Source organism: Polistes dominula, unplaced genomic scaffold (genome assembly GCF_049000335.1).
Source record: "Polistes dominula isolate Pdom_NZ unplaced genomic scaffold, Pdom_raw_medaka contig_25, whole genome shotgun sequence".
NCBI lineage: Eukaryota > Metazoa > Arthropoda > Insecta > Hymenoptera > Vespidae > Polistes > Polistes dominula.
The window spans coordinates 2157007-2178678 of record NW_028301094.1 but is presented as its reverse complement, the minus strand read 5'-3'; the positions used below and the strand labels follow the sequence as shown (position 1 = coordinate 2178678).

General features: G+C 27.2%; 1 protein-coding gene across 1 annotated transcript in view; it reads left to right on the top strand.

Moving 5' to 3' along the window:
- Positions 1–21672, top strand: part of orb2 (cytoplasmic polyadenylation element-binding protein orb2) — a 182856-nt gene that overhangs the window by 135739 nt on the left and 25445 nt on the right. Inside the window, exons 4-7 of the mRNA XM_089176397.1 lie at positions 20382–20654; positions 20830–20942; positions 21049–21441; positions 21527–21637. Of these exons, the coding sequence (XP_089032523.1) occupies positions 20382–20654; positions 20830–20942; positions 21049–21441; positions 21527–21637 (890 nt within the window). The remainder of the gene's footprint in view (positions 1–20381; positions 20655–20829; positions 20943–21048; positions 21442–21526; positions 21638–21672) is intronic.

Sequence of the window (21672 nt, the reverse complement as noted above, 5' to 3'; positions counted from 1 at the left end):
TAACTATAGTTAGTATATTCCTATATATATATACATGTTATCTATGCATATACATGCACATGTACTTATTTCTATACGTAACTCAATGCACACGGATGAAATATTAGAAGTTTTACTAAGAACGTGTCTCGTTTGCTCTGACGTAAGCCGCTTATGCGAGAAGAACATTTCTGTGATCTACGTTTTCGCTTGTAGAGGATGATGTCGAAACTATAATACTTATTCTTACTACGATCGATTACATTTGCGTGTCGTTTTAATAAGGGCTCGATAAAATGAAAACTTCATTCTTAGATATTATTATTATATTCCTATGTTGCAATAATAGAAAATTAAAATCTCATGATAAATTGTTTCATCAATAATTTAATATTTGCAATCGATTTGAGTTGAGTTTAATTCTGAAAAAAAAAGATATGAGAAATAATACGTTGTTCAAAAATTAATTTTTGTTATTTTTTCTTTTTTTTTTTTACATTTATTACAGTTAGGGTGCATATAAAAGAAATAAATTAAATTAAAAAAATATATATAAAAATTGATACAATTCAAAAGTTTGATTACAATGGCTTGAAATTTTGGTTACAATGATGTACAAACCTACGAATAAATTTCTCATCAATTTATAAACATTTTAAGTTCGTTTTTTTTTTCTTTCAAATTTTTTATATAACAATATTTAAAAAAATTTAGCTTAAATTGTTATTTTACAAGTATTCAATAACTTTGATTAATTTAACCGAGCTGAGATGATTTAATAGATCATTTATTTTTAATTAAATTAAAAAACCAATTATTTAATCAATTGTTCATACTTTTAATACAAAAGTGTACTATATGCATATTACTTTTACGAAAAGTGATCATTCTTTTTTTTTTCTTCCTTACATTGAACGTAATCCGATCAATTTCGGACCCTTCGAACCCATTTTCCTTCCACCCCTTCGCCAACGTCTGCAGTTTTATAGAAATTCGTATTTTGGTAATGACATACGTCACACGTGGATGATGATGAATTTGAAAACGAAACGAAACGAAACCGAAAAAAAAAGAAAAGAAAGGGCTTGGAAAAATGGTAAAGGATATTTTTTTGCATCGTTGCACTCAATAGAAATCGATAACTTCTTTTTTTTTACGCTTTATTTATTCGATCTCACATTTTTCTTCCCTTTTTCTTTTTTTTTTTCTTTTTATATGTCGGATAAGAAGAAATTAAACGCTGTTGGAAGTGGACAAAACTCACGAACTCGAATTTTCTTCTTTTATTATTTGTATTTTTATTTTTATTCTCGTGCAACACGAACTGACGATTTATTTCACCCCTTAGATTCGTTCGTTTCGTACCCTTCTTATTCACTACTAAAGTAGTACCTCTTTTCACGGTTAAACTCGTCGTCCATTAATCGTCGTCGTAAGAATCGGAGACGTTGACGAGTGGTTTTTCTCGAAGATTTTTCCTCGAGTTTCTTTATTCTTTACTTCCCCAGTTCTTTTTTCTTTTCTTTTCCTTTCTTTTCTTTTATTTTTTTTCTTATTTCTATCGTAACCTCACGCATATTATTATTCTCTTCTAACACACGTACATATATCTATATATGTATATACACTTTACGTTCGATCAAGTGTGTCAACCATTTATATTTTTCCCCCTTTTCTTATTACGTCCTCTGAGAATCAATCTGAGAATCTTTCAATCACAATAACACACACACACATTCATACATACATACACACACAAGAATATTCTTAGAAATGTTGCATTTTTATTTTCTTTACCATCGTAAGTATTTTTTTTTTTCTAATTCATGGATAATTGTTTCGTATTTTTTCTTTGCAATATTTTGAATTATTTTACACACCGTATATAATATTTTAATAAATGATTGAATGACAATTTGTATATAAAAAAATTAATATGCAAGATTGTATTGAAAACACCTATTTTTGTTCATAGAAAAATATCAAATTGAACTTAAAATTAAAACACAAAAATATATTATTGACTTTTAATAAATAAATAAAAAAATACAATTTGTTCTATGATTAGACTCAAAACATTTCAACCCACCGAGATGGACTGTACGAGCCGAGTTAATTGAAAAATTGCAAATTAAAATTAATCGAATTATTGAACTATTTGAAATAGTTGACACTGGTAATTTCTATGACGCACGTTTACTGTTGTCTAACAACCCCCCCCCTCTCTCCCGCATACACCTGAAATCGTCATAAAGTTTAAAAATACTTACACGTATAGGTATACAGGTAAAAAAAATACGATAATTTTTCCTAGATAACGTATAATCAATGGGAATGTATACAAGGAAAAAATAAAGTTCGTGTGTTGCATATAATTTTTATTTGCAATAGAAAAAAATAAATCATTTATCCTATCCCATTGCAGTTTCATTTATTTATCGTGTTAAATGCAATAATAATAAGAAAATGTATAATTATTTATAAAATAATAAAAATGACACTGCTATTTAATTCCGTTGTTGTTTAGTGTGTTAAATGTGTTAAATGCAGTAATAAAAAAACGTATAATATTATTTATAAAACATTAAAAATGACACTACTACTATTACTATTACTATTACTACTACTTTAAATTTAATTCAGTTATTATAGTTGTTTATTGTGTCAAATGCAATAATAAACAAATTTAATTATTTATAAAACACTAAAAATCACACTACTACTATTACTATTACTATTACAACTATTTTAAATTAAATTCAGTTGTTGTAGTTGTTTATTGTGTCAAATACAAATGCAATAATAAAAAACGTATAGTTATTTAAAAAACACCCAAAATGACCCTACTACTACTACTACTACTACTATTACAACTACTTTAAATTAAATTCAGTTATTAAAGTTGTTTATTGTGTTAAATGCAAATGCAATAATAAAAAACGTATAATTATTTATATATTTATAAAACAACCAAAATGACCCTACTACTACTACTATTACAACTACATTAAATAAAATACCGTCTGAGTAGTAGGGGGTATTGGATACAACATCGAATTGTTGTAATTCGTTTAGCATCGATTGTTTATCATTTTAAATACAATAATAACAAACGTATAATTATTTATAAAACACTAAAAATAACATTACTACTACTACTACTATTACAACTATTTTAAATAAAATACCGTTTGGGTGGTAGGAGGTATTGGATACAACATCGAGTTGTTGTAATTCGATTAGCATCGAGAAAGTCGACTTGGAATGTTATACGGAGCACACAAGGCATATGTGTTCAAAAGAGAGAAAGAGAGAGAGAGAGAGAGAGAGAGAGAAAGAGAGATAACATATGTTGCTTGCATACAGGTTGTACGTTTATGCTATCAGAGCTTCACTAGCGATATTACGCCTACGTTTATCGAAAGAGAGCGACTATATCAGCTACCTGTTTCTTCGTCGTCGTAGTTGTCGTTCGTTCTGTGTCCTCGTACAGACCATACAAAAAATATTCTTTCATCTTATTTTTTATATAATTTATTGTTTTTATTACAGAACCTTATCAGACTTTACAATAATCATTCGTAATATCTGAATACAAATATTCATGCTTCAAATGGAAAAACAAGATACACTCTTATTAAAAAGATGTTTGTAACAGGGCTATGAAAAAAAAAAACATCAGATTGAAACAACCTAAATGAAAACTTCTGAACTCGTGTATACAAACACACGTACTATATATGTGTGTGTGTACGTGTTGCGTACCTTTTCTACATGCAACGCAGGCGAATAGCAGACGCGGTTGTTCGCAGAGAGGGTCGAAGGGGTGGAGGTGAGGGAGGAGGAGGAGGAGAAGGAGGATGATGGCGAGTTGGTGAGAAGGGTATTGCGGGGAAGTTAAAGCTACCTGTAATATTGATCCATACCGAGCGTCCCTTTCCTCTTCTCTCCTCAGCTTTCTCTGTGTATGTCTTCGTGTACCTCCGAGTTCGAAAAGAGGGATGGTTGTTCTATAAATGTCAGTGGCCACACTGAAACGAAAATATCGTCCTTGGGATAATATCACTTTCTTCAAATCCACTAACTGTCCTTTTCCGCATTCTTTTCCCTATATATATATATGTATGTATATATATGTTTCCTCATATTTAATATTTGATTCTCTTTCAAAGAAATTGTAACAAAGATTTAGGGGGTGAATAATAGAGAGGGATGAAATAAAGAAAATTGTGGATTAACTTAATGTCTTAGAAGAAAATATATTGTTTGATATGTCTCATAAAACATTTTAACAAAATTAAGTTTATTAATATTTATAAATCGTTCGGTCTTGATCATTGCAAATTAAATGTGGAAATTTTGTGAAAAATGAAGAACGAGTCAAATATTACGAAGATGTTATAAATTAATATGATCAGAAAAATATTGTGTGTATGTATGTGCGTGTGTGTTGATTAAACAATATTTTTCGTTATTATATATATCTTATATTTTTAGGATAAATATTATATTAATAATATTAATATTAGTATTATATCTATATATATATCGTATATTCTAAATATAAAAGAAAATAAATAAATATAAAAATTAATATAATAAAATAAATATATAAATAAAAAATAATTCTATAAAAATTCAAAGCATATTTTTACCTTACAAAAAAAAAAAAAAAGAAAAAGAAAATAAAATAAGAAATAAAACCCCAAATTAAATAAAATAAAATAAAAAAGAGAAGAGAAAATAAGAAATCAATCATATCTCTCTCGAAAGAGAAAGAAGGGAGAAAAAAACAACAAATGGTGGAAGAAGATCGGAGAAGAATAATATAAAGGTGGAAAAAAAAAATAAAATCAAAATAAAATAATTGAAATCGTTTTCTTCGATCGGCGCACAAGTCTTTCGCGTTCTTACTTACAACACCGTAGTAGCATTATCCGATCGATAAAGCCCGCAGAGTTCATCCGCTACGAAAATGGATATACCAACAGCAAGCAAAATCATACACCATACAATACCATACCATACTACACTAATACATAAAACTTACCTTCACTCCTACTTCGTTTACGATCCGTAACAACCTATAGACATCCAATTGGTATATATTAGCATACAATGTTTGCGTCACGTTTTCATTTCTCTTTCTCTATCTCTATATCTATCCCTTTTCTTTCCTATTCTCACAGGATATATACATACACATACATACACATGTATACATATGTATATATTCAGGTATTCAGTCATCTTTTCTTTGATCCAAGGACACACTGTCGACACATATGGAAAGAACGTTTAGAATTTACTATGGAGTCTTGACGAATCAAACTCTTCTGTTGACGAATCAAGCATTTTGCTTTTGATTTTTGATTTCTCTTGTTTCTTCTTGTTTGTTCTGATTGCTTTGAGAAATATTTCTTTTTTTTTTTTTTTTTTTTTTTTTAGTTTAGATAGGGTTGCATCGTATGATTAGGTATCTGTCTTCTTGTAGATTTATTTCTGAGTTAGTTTAATTTATTTTTTATTATTGTCATTCGCATTTTATTTTCTTCTATTTTATATTAGCAACTTTTTCAATACAAATTCTTTTTCTATCTGTTTATTTAATTTATTCTTTAATTTAAATCCGTTTATTAGAATCTTTCTTCATTTTTTTTTTTTTGTATTTTTATTTATCATTTCTTCCTTTACTTTCTCTCTATTATCTTCTTCTTATTTTCTTCTATTTTATTAGAATCTTTTTTTGATACAAATTCTATTTCTATCTACTTGTCTTCTTCTTCATTGGTTTGATGTTTTCTTCAATTTATTCGTTTATCAATTTTTTCTTTATTTTCTAATACTTTTATTTATCATTTCTTCTCTCTCTCTCTCTCTCTCTCTCTTTCATCTTCTTCTTTTTCGTAATAAATATCCATGATAAGTCCACGTGGAAATATTTCTACGGCAGCAGAAAGTCAAGTAGTACATATACATATATAAACTCTCTCTCCCCACCACCCTACCACCCCACCACCACCCACCCAACGAGCGTAGTAGAAACGACGCTCTTGCGGGCAATTACGTTTGACGGGAAGAGCATCTCTCGCTCGTTTAACTCGCTACCTCATTAATTTAAAGCGAGTTTACTAGCAAGTAGTATACTATACTATACTTTGCCATTCGTAACATCAAGAAATATATCGTCCCGTATTCCACCTCCCCCTCACCCCCTGCCCCTGCCCCCCTTTTCCTCTTCCTCCTACAACGCGATACTTTTTTTTAATCGTACGTAAAACGTTAAAGCCCATATGGTTACATCGTTATGAAATAATTAACATAATTTTCTTCAATATTTCTTCTATCCATTCCAGTTTCATTTTTTTTTTTCAAAGTTTACAGTTCTTTTCAGTTACATTTTTTCTTTTTTTCAAAGATATTTTGTATATCTATTGAATACGTTGCCTTTTGATCATAATTTGTTTTTTTGTAATCCAATTAATAATGATATATTATTATTACTAATAATTACAATACTTAATGTTATAATTTATTAATAATACGAATAATTGTAATTGTATTTTGTTGTTAGTGAGTTGATAAATTTCGAAACCTAACATTGCATAAAAATCTCGAATTTTTGTTATATTTAAAAATATCAATTAAAATTTGATTTTTTTTTTTTTTTTTTTTACTTAAACTCGAAACTTATTACTAACATATTATTATTAAAAAAAAAAAAATTAATATTAATTAATAATGTATAATATTAATTTATTTAATGAATATGTTAATAATGATTATTATTAATTATGATACTTATATTTATTATATTGTATTATTAGTGAGTTGATAGATTTCGAAACCTAACACATAGAAATATCGAATTTATTTATATTTAAAAATATTAATTAAAGTTTGTTGTTTTTTTTTTGTTGCAATTTTATTATTTTGATTTCTTCACAGATAAAAGAGTATCATTTATAAAGTTAATTAAATTTATAATAAAAAAAAAGAAAAATATATACAAGAGTGTCAGTTTTTTTTGTTCACGTTTATCTTTATTGATTCGATGAAAATTGATGATTTTAAGTAGCGAATCCTTAAATGAGTCGAAAACTAATCCAATCTAACGTAACCTTAGCTTCTCTTGAGCATGTACTGCCATTTTCCGATACATATATTTGGAATTAGGGTCGTTACGGTTTATTTGGTTAATCTCCCCCCTTAAAATGGGATAACCCGACCCTCCTTGCCATAACTGGAGGGTGCTTTTTTATGCGATAGAGTCGCATTTTCGTTGCACGCGCTGTTATGTGACCGATAACGATAAAAATCTTTTCCCAGTAGTTTGCGTGTTTAAACGATTTTTCGCCTACCGTCAAAAGATTTCGTTTATTTTTCGTGAGAATCAATTTCAAATTGTTATAAAAGAATAAAAATAAAAATAAAAATATTACACTATAAATTCAATAATTTCAAATGAATCACGAACAATTTTTTTATTTATTTATGATGAAATTATTTTTTTAGATTAACTTGAATTTGCAAATTAAATTTTAAAAAGTTGTTGTGTGTGTTGAATGAGTAAAAAATAAAACAACTTAATTTATTTAAAATAAATAAATAAATAAAATTTTTAGGTGGGTGGATTGAAAAAGTTGTGGGATCTAACTTGAAAACAAATTGTATTTTTCGTCACACAAATTCATTTCTATTTAAATAATTATTTAATATAGAAACATTAATAATTTATTAATTATTAAATTTATTAATTATTTATTATATAATTATTTATTGAAAAAATATTATTATTTAAAACAACCAATTTATTCTTCTTTTATTCTAAAAATGGTTTTCAAACATTTTCAATTCATCCACGTAACTTTTGATTATAAAAATTGTACAATACATTAATAAATAACTGTGTTTCTGTGTTTGTGTGTGTATATGTGTATGTGTGCACAATTTTATATACACGTGATGTCATCGAATTATATTTTATTTACCGTTATAAACAAAAAATTGGATGAACAATTTTAACATTCAAGAAGAAAAATAATTCAAAACCTTTCGATGATGTAGTCAAGCGTAAAGGTCAACTCAGCAAAATTTTTTAGATGTAAGCTGCATGGTGTGATACAAAAGAGGATAAAAAAAAATAAAAAGGGGTTTAGTAAATGCAAAGAAATAACGGGATGATAAAACATCCTAAGTATCATTGAGATGCAATTGGGAGCATCGTTCTCAAGGGGATGTAAGTTTAACTACGATTCGATGGGGGGTAGTTCGAGAAGTTCGTATGAATTAAACGGCCATTGCAAATGGTCGTACGTAATAAATTCTGTTATGTAAATAAGTATACGTGAGATAACAAAAATATATAGTTATATATATATATATATATATATATATCGTATGAATGTATATTTTAAACAAATTGTTATTGAGACACGAAAAAAAGTGAACAAATTCTTTCTTTTTTATATTTACAAAATATTTTATTGATATTTGGTTGTTCGATGATGTAAAATGAACAAATATGGGTTGTTATTTGCATTCGTTTTTATAGACGAAATGTATATTGCATTTGGATTGTTAAAACAAAATTTTATTATTTTGTTTTGTTTTTTATTTATTTTAGCATCGTCACTCACATTCTGTTTGTTCAGTGAGTGATATTTTTATTTTTATTTGATCAACTCGTTAAAGAAATTAGTACGAATCGTTACCTTGCTTTTATTTTTAAGTAATTTTTAATTAAATTAAAATAAAATGTATTTTATTTTTTTTTTTATTATTAATAGTTTATTTTGTATTTATTTATTTTATATTATAGTATTATTTTTCAATGTGTTAATTGTGCTAATTTACCAAATTAAAATTCTACTAAAAAGAAGTTTCAATTTTTTTTTTTAATATTACCAAAATAAGAAGAATAATAATAAAAATTAAATTAAAAAAAAAAAAAATTAAATTTAATAGTGAAAAAAAAATGATACAACTTTTGTTAATCATTTTTTTTTTTATCAATCAATTAGGTTACTATCAAACTATCATCGTTAGTAATTTGTATTTGTAAATTCGTGAAATTTATGGCAAGCATTTTCTCGCAAATAATTTTCAAAAAAAATTCGATGAAAATAAAAAAAGAAGGAAGTAAAAAAAAAAAAATAGTAAATCCAGTCTTGAAAGAAGGATAAGTACCTATCATGAATTCGAAAGGATCGTTTGTTAGTCGAGTCACGTGTCGATCTTTACGAGCAGTTGGAGGAATCAAGGGCCCTACCATAAAACGAGCCAAATGTTTCTCTGAGAAACTTTCCAAAATCTACTGACTCTTTTTCACAAGTTTGTTTGATCACATACCACCACCATTCGTAAAAGTAGAGGAAGAAATATCTTCATTTTATTATTTTGGTTAGTTACAACTCGGAAAATGTATACTCTTTAACAAGCTTGTTTAAAAGATTATGAAATAACAAAAAAAAAACAAAACGAAAATAAAAGAAAATATAAATAAATTAACTTAAACTTCTTACAAATATTGAGAATACTTGTAATCCTCTTACACACACACACACACATATGTACAGACATATTTAAAATCCTCGTTCATTACACTTTAACAAAATTAACTGTTATTTTATATCCAAAGATTAATGTTCCACTAATAATAAGGATATAAGTCGTACGTAATAAAACGTAATTATACAGTATACAGTCAGTCATTATGAAGCATGATTTTTGTTTAAACATGAAACAAAATGTTAATTATAGTGAGTTGATTTACAACGGACTTTACTCATTTATCGTAAATTATATTAGAGAGAATCGCTTTTAGATGTATATTTTATTATGAGATTGATAATAGAAACTTTATGTTCTTTTATTAATATAAAAGATATTAATTATTAATATTATTAATAAAAAAAGAGAAAGTTTATTATTAAATAAATTTTATTATATTATTATTACATAGTTCGTTAATACTATATATATTAATTATATAATAATATAATATATTATAAATAATATACGTATTTATTCTATCATTCAATAAAACAAAATTATTATTTAATATATATTATATATTTATTAATATTTATATATTATTAATATTATTAATATTATTATATAATTATATTAATATTATATATTAATTCTTATATTAATTATTATTACTAATTATAATATTAACATATTATTAATATAATTATATATTAATATATAATAATTATATTATATTATTATATATATATATATATAATAATAATATTAATATAATATAATATAATATAATAAAATTAAATAAATAAAATTAATATAATAATTTATTATTTAATTATTTTATTTATTATATTATTTAATTATATAAAAAAAGAACACGTATAAAAGTGTTGAGAAAGCCAATTAAAATATTTTTTATAACAAGTAAATTCTATTATTAATTTGCAAAATCAAAAAAATATTTTAATATAACAACAAAATATTCTTTTTTTAAATATCACACCATAGACAAGAAATTGGTATTAGTAGTAAAAAAATCGTGTACTATGGGAAAATGGCAAAGTTAGTTTGAATATATTTGAGTTAGTCAATGTTCGAGTAACATCGAGTTGCATTCGCCATCATTCAGTGCAGGTTGAAAATCGATCGTAGTTTACAAAGTAGCAGGTTGGTAGGAATAGAAAGAAGCACACACACACACACACACACACACACACACACACACATAGAATTGAAGTAGTAGAAGAATGAGTGGATAGAATAGTAGAGAAGGGTGAAACGAAAAAAAAAAAAAAAGGTGCTACCCCGAATTAGAATTTGTCTCCCTTTTTATTTTCTTTCTCACTCCTTTTTTCTATTTTTTTTTCTTTTCTATCCTGAGGCATCCTCTTCATCCAGGACAATATCCTCTTACGATACCCCAGGGTCGGGAGGAAACGGCTATTGCGTTGATTCTTGGAGACACGAGAAGGTTGAAAATTGTGTTTCTTTACTTAAAAAAAGAAAAGATAAAAATAAAGATAAAAAGAGAAAGAGAGAGAGAAAACACGTTAGTATAGTACATCATTGAGGACCCAAACTTCTGTAGAAGTTTGTGGGTTGATTGATGGGAAATCGAGAGCTGGGATAAAACCCCAGGCCTGGATGTCTAATCGATACACTACTGGGAACTCAGCAACCCTCTCTCTCTTTCTCTCTCTCTCTCTCTCTCTCTCTTTTCTTTTCCATCGAAGTTAGCAATAGTCTTTCCTTCTTCACTTAAGCTGGCGTTAAAGCTTGGATGATCGTAAAGATGGTAAATGTGGGGTAAGATAGACAGGGAAAATTGTTGTTGTTGGTGGTGATGGTTAGTTGTGTGGGTGGTAGTTTTGATGATGGTAGTGGTGGTTTATATGTTCTGCTTGTATTTGCTGTTTCTACTTACTTCGAGTGTCCTACTTTTCGCAAAAACTACTCCGTTTCCAAAGATAGTTCTTGGTAACTCACGCTAATGACTTACCCAGCACGTAACTGTGATTATACTTAACGGTACCCATTATTCCCACGGATTTTATCATTCCGAGTTATGACGGTCGTTTCATGAAAAGAAAAAAAGAAAAAAAAATCGTTAGCCAGTTGTATTCTGCACACGATCGGGTGGATGAGGGCGGAAGTAGAGGGTAGGAGGAAAGGGGAAGACTACTACACTCAACGTTTGGAAAGTAATTTGAAAAAGTAATTTGATTCAATTGGAGTTAGGGGTTGGGGGGGTTTTAGAGAATCGTTTTTCGATAATAATTTCGTTACTGCAAACTAACAATAACACTTGACTTATTCTGATGTTGATTATTATTATTATTATTATTATTATTGTATATATTATATGTATTATATTATAATATCATATAATAATAATGTAATAATTTAAATATATTATTAATTATTATTAATAATATATATATATATATATATATATATATATATATATATATATATATATATATTATAATATAATTATTAATATATTAATTAATAATAATTAATAATATAAATTCAAAATTTAGTATTTTAGAATATAAAATATAATCAATTTAATAATATAAATACTTTTCAATAATTATAATATAATATAACAATAATATAATAATTAATATAACAATTAATAATATAATTAATAATATAAATACTAATTTTTTAGTATTTTATAATGGTAAATATCAAATACTAAATTTAATAATATATAAATAATATAAATACTAATTTTAGTAGTTTATAATGTAAAATATCAAATACTAAATTTAATAATATATAAATAATAGAAATAATTTTCAATAATTATAACATAATATAATAATAATTAATATAATAATTAATAATATACAACATAATAGAATAATAATATTTTGAATTCATATAGAAAAATAAAGAACACTGTAAATATCACATTGCACCAAAAAAACACATTTAATTTCTTTTACTCTTACACAAATACATCTTCCATTACTTTTCTATTTTTTTTTTATTTTTTTATTTTTTTAATTTTTTTAATTTCTATTTCTCATATCGAAAGATTTTACGTAACGAATCTGAACTTTTTTTCATCCAATGAGGATGACACAGATAGTATGCACAATACATATGATACGAAACGGACGTTTCTAAAGTTTTACGAGCGTTAAGTAACAGTGGTGGGGTGAGAGGTAGCATCGAGTTTCAAGGTTCGCGCGTGTCGACGTTAAAAAGATTGAAGTAAAGAAGAAGTGTAGGAATAGGGTGTGGAAAGTTGGGTTAAAGGGGGAGGAGGGGGAGGATAGATAGTATTCTTTAAGCCACGTCCACACGCCTCTAAGGTGATATCACTTTCACTCTCGTCTTTCCTCACCTCACCTCACGTCTCTTCACCACAACTTTCATAGGGTCGGTCGTCTCATCGATAGTATCGATTCTCTCGAAACGATTTTGAAAAAGATTCGACGAAGTGTATGAAAGACTTCCGTGGAATATCTTCGATAGGCTTCATCGCCCTTGACAATTTGAAAGTTAGATAAGGATAGAAATACGAGGAACACGTGTGTGTGTGTGTGAGAGAGAGAGAGGGAGAGATGAAGTGATTGATGTAAATTCGAGAAACCTGGAATACTTGAAAAAAAACCAGATCTCTCTCTCTCTCTCTCTCTCTCTCTCTCTCTCTTTCTCTCTCATTTCTTTTCTATTTTTTTCTCCTTTTTATTCAGAAGTAATCGATACCGCGACTTAGCAGCAACCCTGAATTTCATTTGAGGGTAGAAAATAAACGCGTAAATTTGATCCAAGTATTATTCGGTGATACTCATCTTATCTTATCTCATCTCATCTCATCTCGTCTCATGGATAAGATTTTAGTTTAGTGTGTTGGTTACTTTCTCATAAAATCTTTCTTATATAACTAACTGTTGAGAGAAGTCAATGGTAATCGTTGGAAGTTCAAGAAAATGTAGTCCATTAAGTTTAACATTTTATGAAATATGTATATATATATATATATATATATATATATATATATATATATATATATATATATATATATATGTATATAATATATTATGTATAAATATGTATGAACATATCTTTCAAGAAAAAAGTACGAAACTCTTTAACTTGGAGAAATTTTATAAAAATAAGATTTTATTTTTTCTATTCAAACTTATTAAACTAATTAACACATTTAAAAAAAAATTTCAATTATATTATTAACAATTATAAATAAATAAATGAAATATTTTAATTTTTTTTTTATATGAATTAAAATTTGTAATAAAATTAATATTTAATAAATAATAATAAAAAATAATTAACGCATTGACACTAAAAATAATATTAAATTTACAATAATAAAATTGATAATTTTAAATTTGATATAATATTTAAATGAGAAATATAAAAAAAAAAATAAAATAAAGTTGTCAAAGAAAAACAAAAAATATGATTAATATTAATTGCGTGAAATATTGAAATGAAAAATGTAAAAAAAAAAATGAAAAAAAAAAGACAAAAAGAATGAGGTAGGAGTAAAACGTGTGATTAAAAAAAATTTATTATATTATAAAATATATAAATTATTTAAATTTTTCTGATAATATTCCGATAATGATTGAATTATGCAGTTGTAAATTGTTTGTTTATTTTTTTGTTCCAACGAGAGACACCGTAATTGACAACGACAACTACAACGACAACTATGACGATGACGATGACGATGACCGGTTATGGATGAAAAAAACTTTAATATACTATACTACCCACACACATATTTAAATACCAATATATTCGTAGTCAGGATGCGTGAACGAGTGAGTCCGATGTTATATTCGTACTCGTCCAAAGATTTTACCTTCCACGCATAGTAATTTAAAAACATAGTTCGCTCGATTGATTTCAAATTCACGCGTATTCAACTGAATAACGTGGAATAATATTAGCGTTTATGTATATGTATATGTGTATATGTGTATGTGTGTTGTACGCCATTGAATTATTCCTTTGCCAGTTGCGTTTTATGTAACGGTGCTTGTGAAGATGATACTCAGACCATTATGTAAGAGAACAGGGTAAAAGAAAGAGAAAAGGAGAGAAAGAGAGAAAGGGAGAGAGAAAACATGGACGACGCATATAAAAGACGTTTTACTACTCGCCAATATTTTTATTCTTTTTTATTTTATTATTATTCTTATACTATCGCAATACTTGATTTGCAATTTTTTTTTTATTATCTTCCTTTGACAATTAATAATAATGGGTTATGAAGGGAAGGGTGGGGGAAGATACGCATGAAGTTGTCCAAATAATTTCCTAACCTTTTCTTTTTATTTTCTTTTTTGTTTCATGTTTTCGTTCCGAATAATATAATATTCGTATTATTAACTTTTGTTCTAAATTTTATATTTCTACTAGGGGTGCCCCGCCACGCATTGCTGTGGCTCACAATCACTCAGATACACATGCTTTAAGTCAACGAATTACCTTATACCGCCATCTGTTAGAATCTTATCGAACTAATAGAGATAATCATGACTCTTTGTTAATAAACAAATAATATTGCGATTATAAATTGAGATATAAACTATCTTTCAAGTTGAATGAAACTGCATACAGTGTGCAAAATTTGATTAAAATCGGTTCAGTAGTTTAGGAGTCCATTGCGGACAAACAACGTGACACGTAATGTATATATGTTAAGATATTATTTTAATAGATGGAAAGTAATGTCACTTTCTAACCGTAAATTTAGATGAATATATATTGTGTTCCAACAATTTTTTATTTTTAATCAATAATGTAATGACCACCTCTCGTTATCAACAACCTTTTTACATCTAATATGCAAAATGTTTAATACCAAATTGATTAAAATTGATCGGTTTTTGATAAAAATATAAAAAATTGGACATTTGTAGAAATGACATTACTTTTCAGTCACCCTAATAATATATTAATTTTCGTTCTAAATAATATAATATCTGAATTATTAACTTTTTTTCTGGATTCTATGACAATCATTAAAATAACATTAAACTCTGTGAACTTAGTAGAAAGTTTTTTTTTTCATTTTGTTCATAACCAATCGTGAGTGGGTGTCCAACGAATTTGCTGGGAACAGGAATGTAACCAAAATGTTGACACAAATCGTAATACAAAAAATGTGTCATATAATTTCTGACCTATTCAATTTTTATCTGTTAATAATTAATTATAATCTAACATTGATATTTAATTATATTTATTCAATATATATTGATATTGTAATAAAATTATGAATATAGATCGATCACAGTTTTAACTGTGTATATAATATTTAATCATTTGAATTCATTCGAATGAATTTTATTCATTAGAAATCACGTAGAGTATTATTTTATTTAAACATGAATATTTTATCGATGAGACTTAAATTATATCGATGTATGAATAATAATAATAATATTATTATTATACAGAAATAATATATTAACAATATCAAAACGATATATTGAATACATTTTATTTCAATATAATCTTAAAACAATTCAATCGTGGATTGATTTTACGAAAATTCACTTTCACAAAAGTAATAAAACAAAATTGTAATACAACGAACAACTAACGATCCATAATTTGGTTGGAATTGTCCATAATACTCGACGGTAAATCATCATCGTTAAATTTTGATTCGTCTGTTTGCTTTAGTGAACGTTTCCTCTTCTTTTTATACTTCACTTTAGTTTACTTTAGTTTAGTTTACTTACATTAAAATATCTTTTTCCGTGTGATTGTGATAGTTCATTCATTTTATTTTATTTTGTTCTGTTTTGTTTGTTTCTTCTACTTTCTATTCATTTTTTTTACTTATACTATAATTTATTATTAATATATATATAAATTTATTATTTAATTAAATATTAAATTAAAATAAAGTATTAATATAAGTAATAAAATAAAATAAATAAATTAAAATAATAATTTAAATTTATTAAATAAAATAAATAATGAAGATAAATTATATTTTTATAACTATACGCGAATCCTATTTTTCGTTGTGTGTGATCGTTCATTTATTTATTAATTATTTATTATTTATTTTATTTTTTATTTTACTTTCTATTTTATTTCGTTTTATTCATCTTCTACATTTGTGTTCTTTCTATTTGATATTCACCGACCAAACGATTCCTATTTTTCATTGTCTAATCATTCATTCATTTATTTATTTATTTTATTTTATTACTCTATTCTAATTGTCTTTTTTATTTTCTATTCTTTTGTTTTTGCCATCTACATATTTGTATTATTTCTATTTGATATTCACCGACCAAACGAATCCTATTTTTCGTTGTGTCGGTCCTTTATTCTTGTTCTAGAAATGCGAACAGAAACAGAAAATGGCACAAATGGTCCCAATTCACCCTCCGGCTAGTTTTCCTTCTCATTCATTCATTCTTTTTCTTTCTTTTTCTTTATTTTTTTCTTTTTTTGTTCTTTTCTTTCTCTCTTGTAGCAATCACATCAAATGCACGTCATCATCGTTGAGATTCCCCCAGTTCGTTCTAGCTTATATCCATTCCCTTCTCCCACAGTTTCCTCTTTCTTTCTTTCTTTCTTTCTATATTTCTATCTTCCTCTTCCTGTTTCCTCCTCCTTTCCTCTTCTTTTAGTTTGAAACATCGAATAGAAGGTAGAAACGGTCTGATTGCACGACGACGACGACGACGACGATGACGGAAGTGATTTTTAGCATACAGATTTGTGACAAATAAGGGGAAGAACCTTTATGTACGTATGTGTGTGTGTGTGAGTGTGTGAACGGAATATATCAATCTTTAGTAGTAGTATATTATATTACAGGACACGAGTATTATACTTTTTTTGTTTATTTTCTTGCAAATTGGAAAACAAAACAAAAGGAACACTATTGGGTGTTTTATTAAACATTTGAATTATTTTATTTTTATCAAACGAATAATAAATGTATGTAAATAAAATTGATTTCTTAAAATTCATTCATTTTTAATATAAATTTATTATATAATATTTTCGTAATGATTGGTCATATGTTTTTTTTCTCTTTTCTTCATCTTGTCAATCGAAAATAATATTAAACTTCTAATAGAATGAATTATTGTATATAACAAATATAATAATTAAGAAAATAATAAGATTGTTGCGATAACGATTATGATACCGATTGATTATAAGCATCGAACCACTACTTATTCGTTATCTCATTTCAACGAAGATTACAAAATAAATGAGTGTCTTGACTTGAAGATAATAAAAAGTTATCGATTGCTTTAACATTGTTTTGAGAATTAAACCACACACACGCATAGTAATCAAATTATAATTAATATAAATTCAACATTTGTATTATTTGAATTGAAACAAAAGTTGAATTCAAATGTCTATTAATAATTTGTTTTACTTTTTTCTATTAAAAGAAAGAAAAATATTCTTCTTTTCCATTTAATTTCATCCTAAGATAAATTTATATTTATATTTAATATATCTCGAGATAAAAATAAAAATTACGGTACCTGTTGTAATTTGTTTCTGTAAATTTAATAATTTTTTTTTAATAATTTTAATTTGCAAATTTAAATATACGTATAAATATCTACAATCTTTTCTATATATATATAGATATAAAATATATATAATAGATAAATATTAATATTTATATTAAATATATAAATATATAAATATTAATATGAATTATAAGTTAAAATTAAATAATTGAATAATATTATATAAATTAAACAATAATATATAAAATAGTATCATAAATAATAATTAAATAAAATAATATATAATATTTTTTTAATATATATATATATATATAATATATAATATACTTTATATTAATAAATAATATTTATATATTTATATTTATATATTATATATATATTTAATTAACATTTTGTAATATTAAAAATAATATATATATTAATATTTTATAATATTAATATTTTAATATCCCAAGATTAGAATTAAAATTACTGTGTATGTTGTAATTTGTTTTTTTTTTATTTTAATAATATTTTTTCTTTTAACTATATCGTACCATAATAATAAAATTTTAAAATGCAATTTAATATAATCATTTAGATATTATTTATTTTTAAATAGGATACCTTGTAAATTTATATATACATATATACATATATATATACAATATAACTTCAACTCGGAATCCTATTTACATTCAACTTCATTCCAACACCCACGTATGATTCTTGACATTGCATCGATTACTCGACGCGATTCTTCGAGGTCTAAATCTGTTTTCAATAAGTCATCTCATCGTTGTCTATTGACCTATATACCATTACGTATACGAGATGAAGTATACATAAAGAGAGAGAGAGAGAGAGAATGGAAAAGAGAGAAAGGGAAGTTTGACGTAACTAGAATTTTACGACTGGATCGTGAAACGTTGATAATATGAAGTCGTTGATTATCGAAATCCACTCACATCAGACGCTCGTCGCGACGCCATTGATTCCATGCACACCTACTTTTACTATCATCGTATATCAATCCATCAAGCCTTTAAACAATAATTCTCTAACCATCGTTAACGTCCATTTTATGAGAAATTTAGATAGATTTAGATTTCAAATTACCCCATAAACATTTACAAAGAAAAAGAAAACAAAAATGAAATAAAATTGATCATTCGTCAATTCCGGTATTTCCTAACTTATCTTTCTTTTTTTTTGTTTCTTTCAATCATGTCCTACCACAAAAACCAATAAAATCTCGATAAATTATGTAACAATTAACATTTATAAATATCTGTGATTTTAATTCGACTATAAAAATTTATCTTTGATGTTAATTGTAAAAGTGAATTTTGTATTTTTCATAAAAAATTCTGATATTGAGCTTACGAATGTCCAATAATTTGTTTTAATGTCAATTTCAATCTCGTACTAAAATTCTGATTGATCTACGAATGTCAATAATTTCTTCAACACCCGTTTACCACCACCACAACTCCTCACTCCACCTCACCTTCTTCTTTCAATATTTGAATTAACCCTAGATGGAGTTGACAAAACCACACTGACCTACGGCTTTCCTTTGTCATGTGTCTGTCGCCCATGTTTAATGAAAAAAAAAAAAAAAATATATATATATATATATATATATATATATATATATAAGAAAGAAAAAAAAAAAAAAAGAAAAACGAGAAGAAAGGAGATGCTAGGAGAAACGAGCAAAGACAAATTAGTCTCATTCCACTGTTTCACAAACGTAATTCATCGATCCCTTCCACTCGGTTGCATCGTGACCTCATTACCTGTTCCTTATTTTTCCTTAACAACAGCAAGAAACAACAACAAACTGAGTTCGCCTTTTTCTACACATTATTTCTATTTAGTTTGGTTACGTATCAGGGTAATAAGATTGAAAATAAATAAAGGGGAAGATCAGTTCTTCTTAGTTCCTTCAAAATGGCGACATTTATTAGGAGAGCCATTTTTCCTGCTAAAAAACGATACAGTAAGTCCCATTCCTTCTTTCTTTCCATCCTTCTTTCTTACTTTCTGACTTTTTTTTGTTTCGTTTTATCTTTCCTCTTTCCTTTATTCTTTACGTCTCTTTTCAAACGTCCTCCATATATTTCTTTACAATGAATGAAACAAAATTGCGACATTTTTCCTTTTACGCGTCTAACGACTTAACCTAAATTTACAACTTTACTCACATTTGGGTTAAGTCAAATTTAGAAATAACAAAACAAAACAATAAAATAATATTCAGCTTACATCAATTAAGATATCATGAATTTCATATCTTTCCCTTTAAAAAAAAAAAAATCGTGAGTTTAATTCTTTATAATATAAGACAAGCAATTGATGATAAAAATGATTATGCAATTAAACGTTTAAATTTGTGTATGTTGATAACAGGCAAATCTCCGTTCTTCCCGAGTCTCGATGAACCAACCGGTACACTCTTGGAGGATCCAAACGCACCTAGTCAACTCGATGGTGTTGGAGTCGGTGTTGGCGTTGGTGTTGGTGTAGGAGTTGGTGTCGGTGTCGGAGGTGGAATAACTGCTTCCCAAGCGGCACCGCTTTCTTCACCGAGTCGTAGCAGTCCTCACAGTCAGGGTAGCGAGACCGGAGAACGTTTCTCTAGGAAAGTCTTCGTCGGTGGCCTGCCACCGGATATTGACGAAGGTTAGTAAAAGAAAATACAACAAAATAAAAGAAGAATAATTAAGATCTGCTCGTGACAGAAATAAAAATGACAACGTATTTTATTGACGTATAAAATAGATCGTAATGTTTTCTCTTATCCAATGGTTTGTCACATTTTTTTCTTATTTTGTTCTTTCTTATGAAACAATTTCAGACGAAATCACAGCCAGTTTCCGTCGTTTCGGACCCCTAGTCGTCGATTGGCCGCACAAAGCAGAGAGCAAGTCATACTTTCCACCTAAAGGTTACGCTTTCCTGCTTTTTCAGGTATATTTATACGTCGTCTCAATATTAATAATAATAAAAGACAAGAGTTATAAATCTTGAAACAAGGAACATATTCTTGCAAACGTCAAGTTGAATTTAATTTTAGGACGAAGGCTCGGTGCAACAGTTGATAGATGCATGCATCCAAGACGAGGACAAGCTTTATCTCTGTGTGAGCTCGCCGACGATCAAAGACAAGCCGGTACAAATAAGACCATGGCGGTTGAGCGACGCGGATTTCGTGTTGGACGCCTCGATGCCACTCGATCCACGAAAGACTGTCTTCGTTGGTGGCGTCCCACGGCCGTTAAAGGCCGCTGAACTCGCTATGATCATGGATCGACTTTATGGAGGTGTTTGCTATGCTGGCATCGATACCGATCCCGAGTTGAAGTATCCTAAGGGTGCCGGTAGAGTAGCTTTCAGTAATCAACAGAGCTACATTGCTGCGATCTCAGCTCGATTCGTGCAACTCCAGCACGGTGACATCGACAAAAGGGTTGGTTGTTTGATTACGCAACTGATTAAAAAAAAAAAACAATTTCGTTTCTTACTTTGTTGTATTTTTTTTTTTGTATGATCAGGTCGAGGTAAAACCGTACGTATTGGACGATCAGATGTGCGACGAGTGTCAAGGTCAGCGTTGCGGTGGCAAATTCGCACCATTTTTCTGCGCCAACGTAACGTGCTTACAGGTATATATCATTTCAATATTCTGTTTAATCATTCA